Below are 3,691 nucleotides of genomic sequence, written 5' to 3' on the forward strand. Positions count from 1 at the left end.
GTACGTGTCTTCTGAAACATAGTAGTATACTGTTCAGCGAGGCGATGGTTTGCAGTGCGAAAAGGTGGTGTAAAGCCCTTTTCTGCGAGCATGCCCTAATTACCTGATGATTTATGATGTACTCCATAATAATGTGGCCATGTTGTCCAACAATAACAACTATAGTTTTGATTTTGTACAACTCTGGTCCAATTGCACTCGCTCATCTTACCTTTAACATGCATCAGTGCATTGCAAAAGACCCCCTACCCCTGCCCTGTTCTGCTCCGAAATACACGTGAGCATCATGCCGCTTCAATCACACGTTAAATCTTCTGCTATGGTTTATTGGATGGGTTGCCAAATAAGTCTCAGTTCTTTTCAAGCTTATGGGAGGCTTATGGCGGAAATTAAGCTCAAGCCCAAAAGAACTCGTTTAGGTGACATTAGCTTATGCCTACCGCGCCCTGTGCCTTGCACGGCGGGCACGCCGTGCCATGGCCTTATTGGACGATAGTGCGTCCCGAACATTGACACACCAACCAGGGGCGGATCCAGCGTGGGGTCGTGTCTGGGCGGTCGCCCCGGGTAAAATTTCTAACCCTAGGGTATCCCTACTGCTTTTTCTAATGGCCGCCATGGGAGGGGGAGAGCTCTCGTATAGATCTGTAGGTTCAATCGAAAGAAGTTACGAGCAGGAAGACAGAAGATAACGATTCGCTTGTAAGTTGTAAGATGGGCCAATGACTAAGGCCCAACTAGACGGGACTATGTGAGCCCATGATTTTCTGTAAAGTTTTGGCATTCCCAATTCTGTCGACAGGAAACCAAATCAGCAAACAATGTATCACGCGATCACCGCTCAAAAAAAAAAGTATTGCCGCCGCCTCGCCTCCGTGACGCGGCGCCCTATGCTGCCGGTCCACAGCCTCGCCGTGGCACTGCCTAGGTCCTTCCCCGACCGATGGTGCTCGATGGAGAAAGAGGAATCCACTTGTTCGCGGAAGGCGGCAACATCACCGCCCCTTTAAAACTGCAAGCGCCGGGCCAATTGAGACAGCAAACAGCAAGTTCGTTCATTCTCCCCTAATCTTCTACTCTCATTCTTCCCTAATTTTCTGCTCTCATTCTCCTATATATCTTTAATCTCTTGTTACGTTGGCCTAATTTTTCAAAGTTAAATGCTGATTTTTTTAGGGAAATTTAATTACATACCAAATTGGATGCTCTATATATGAGCATAAGAATTAGGCCTTAAATGATTTGTTTGTCGCGTTATATATTTTTCTCCTTGAGAATAAAGCTACATTGCAATATTGGTTGTATTGATCATCTTGCCTGGATCCATACTACCTAGCCCATTAATTTTGTTCATTGTCTTCTCTCATTGCACCGTAGCTTCAAAATTATGTTTTCTCTAAAAGTCCGCCCCGGGTAACTTCAAATCCTGGATCCGCCACTGGCACCAACGGAGAGATTGCACGTCCGCCAACGCGTTTGGACGCCAGACGGACCGCACAGCCTCTGGCGAGGCAGCTACGGCTGGCCTAGCACCGGATCCATGCGTCATTTGGGTGGACGTAATGGATTCTCGATAGATGGAGTCCGAGCACAGTCGTGCACGGGCATCCCCTCAGGCGCAGCGGAACGCAAGCCGGACGGTTATCTCCTCCTCGAGGCCGCGTGCGATAAGGTCGAGGTCGACGGATTTGGAAGTGAAGGACTTGGATCTGCTGCCCGTCATACCGGAGACGAGCTTGGATGGCGGAGGGGAGTGGAGAATAGGTGAGTGAAGTGGCTAGGGTTTGGCCCGGCGAGTGGATAGGGAGGAATTTTTGTGAAGTCGGGTAAGCCGGCGTGGGCCGGGTCTGACGTTGCGGACGTAGGGCGCCCCGTATCCCCCCATATTTGGTCTGGATATGAGGTGCCGGTTAGCCCAGACGTTTGACGACCGTTTGAGGGATCCGTCTGGATAAAAATCATGACCAGACAAAGACCGGATGGTCTGTCCAAACATATGAAACGGGTTTGAGGTGCCGGGTTGTAGATGCTCGTAGGAGCGAAACCGACGGCACCTGCTCTGCTCTGCTCTGTTTCGTTTCTTTTATCTTACACAAAGGACAAACGCCTCGTGTAGCAAAATTATCTATGTATTGTGATCAGATCAGCACTGTGGTGCCTAACTTTAAATGGATCGAGATCTCCCTTTTCTTGCTAGCTTTAGTTTGGTGGGTAAAGAAAGAAAGACGAGGGAGGGAGCAACAAACAAACATCGTCCAATCCTGTGGATTCCCATACCACAGTTTTGGATGCCGCTACCGGAAAGCGTGCTCTGCCCACCAACTCAGTTCTGCACTCCAAGTCCAAACGAGTACCCACGGTTTGCACCCAAAACCGTGCGTGGCCGCCACCTTTTTGCTCGCTATAAATACCCGGATCAACTCCTCGTCCTGGAAGCATCAAGCAACAGTCAGCCAGCCAACCAGCCCATCTCATCTCACTTGATCGCACCCTTTGTACTGAGCCGTTTCTGCACAAGATCACGGCGAGGATGTCGTCGACGGCCACCGTCACCCGCGCCCACCTCGAGAACAAGCTCGCCCTCGCCAGACGCTGCTCCAGAGGTAGTAACCAGGATCCACTTCTTCAGAGTTCAGTTCAGCCAAGTTGTGTACTGATAGTCTGACACTAGCAATGCATTTCTTTTTCTTAAATCTTTTCCAGAGGCGACGCTCGCCGGAGCAAAGGCGGCGGCCATCGCCACGGTCGCGTCTGCGGTCCCAACGGTGAGCTCCTCCGTCCGGGATTTGTTGATTTTCATGCACGTTGGTCTGGTTTTCATGACTGAACTGTTTATCGTGCAGCTGGCGAGCGTGCGGATGCTGCCGTGGGCCAAGGCGAACCTGAACCCCACCGGCCAGGCGCTCATTGTTTGCACCGTCGCCGGGATGGCCTACTTCGTCGCCGCCGACAAGACTATCCTCTCGCCGGCAAGGAAGCACTCGTACGAGAGCGCCCCGGACCACCTCAAGGACACCTCCTTCCATGGCGCCGCCGCCGCAACTCGTCCCCGTCCGCCGGCATTCTTCAGGCCTTGAGCTAGTATTATCCTGCTAATGTATGATAGCACGCGCTTGTCCGTTGCGCGTATTCTAGAAAAAATGTATGCATCCTTGTCAGTGTCCCAACGCAAGAAACTGCTGCGCCGGAATGTATTATGTATGCACATGCTTTACATCTGTGTACTGAATAAAACTGAGGGCTCGATCCTGGTTTCAGATAAGCCGTGTACGACAGACTTCATATCTCGACGAAGATGGAAACTGAGCTAGCAGTGAGGCCGTGACTTACAGCAGAGAATTCAGGTGGCCCCACATGTTAATCCGAAACTGCAGAGGCTGCCATGGCCGGAGCCAAGGCCGCGGCAATCGCCACCGTCACTACCGTAAGTATCCAGCTAGCCATTCAGCTCTTCGAGGAAATCCCTCCAGAGTTCATAGCATGTCTCATGAATGTACGTGATCCCTATTAACTTCAGCTGGCGAGCGTGAGGATGTTGCCGTGGGCCACCAGGGCGCACCTCAACCCGACCGGGCAGGCCCTCATCATATCCACCGTCGCCGGGATGGCCTACTTCATCGTCGCCGATAAGACCATCCTCTCCATGGCCAGGAAGCACTCCTTCGATGACGCACCTGACCACCTCAAGAAC

At 51.7% G+C, this 3,691-nt stretch overlaps 1 protein-coding gene across 1 annotated transcript; it reads left to right on the forward strand.

Moving 5' to 3' along the window:
- Window positions 1-2,443: 2,443 nt before the first annotated feature.
- Window positions 2,444-3,262, forward strand: LOC125522796 (early nodulin-93-like). The gene is made up of 3 exons (XM_048687828.1): window positions 2,444-2,603; window positions 2,704-2,765; window positions 2,844-3,262. Exons 1-3 carry the CDS (start codon window positions 2,531-2,533, stop codon window positions 3,075-3,077), a joined length of 369 nt encoding a protein of 122 aa, XP_048543785.1. The 5' UTR covers window positions 2,444-2,530; the 3' UTR covers window positions 3,078-3,262.
- Window positions 3,263-3,691: the final 429 nt, after the last annotated feature.

Source organism: Triticum urartu, chromosome 7, assembly GCF_003073215.2.
Source record: "Triticum urartu cultivar G1812 chromosome 7, Tu2.1, whole genome shotgun sequence".
NCBI classification, from domain to species: Eukaryota; Viridiplantae; Streptophyta; class Magnoliopsida; order Poales; family Poaceae; genus Triticum; species Triticum urartu.

Excerpts from the sequence above, each read along its gene's own strand:
- LOC125522796 (XM_048687828.1), top strand. The coding sequence starts at position 2,531 with ATGTCGTCGACGGCCACCGTCACCCGCGCCCACCTCGAGAACAAGCTC. Across the intron at positions 2,604-2,703 it reads CGCCAGACGCTGCTCCAGAG|AGGCGACGCTCGCCGGAGCA; the intron begins GTAGTAACCAGG and ends AATCTTTTCCAG. Across the intron at positions 2,766-2,843 it reads TCGCGTCTGCGGTCCCAACG|CTGGCGAGCGTGCGGATGCT; the intron begins GTGAGCTCCTCC and ends TTTATCGTGCAG.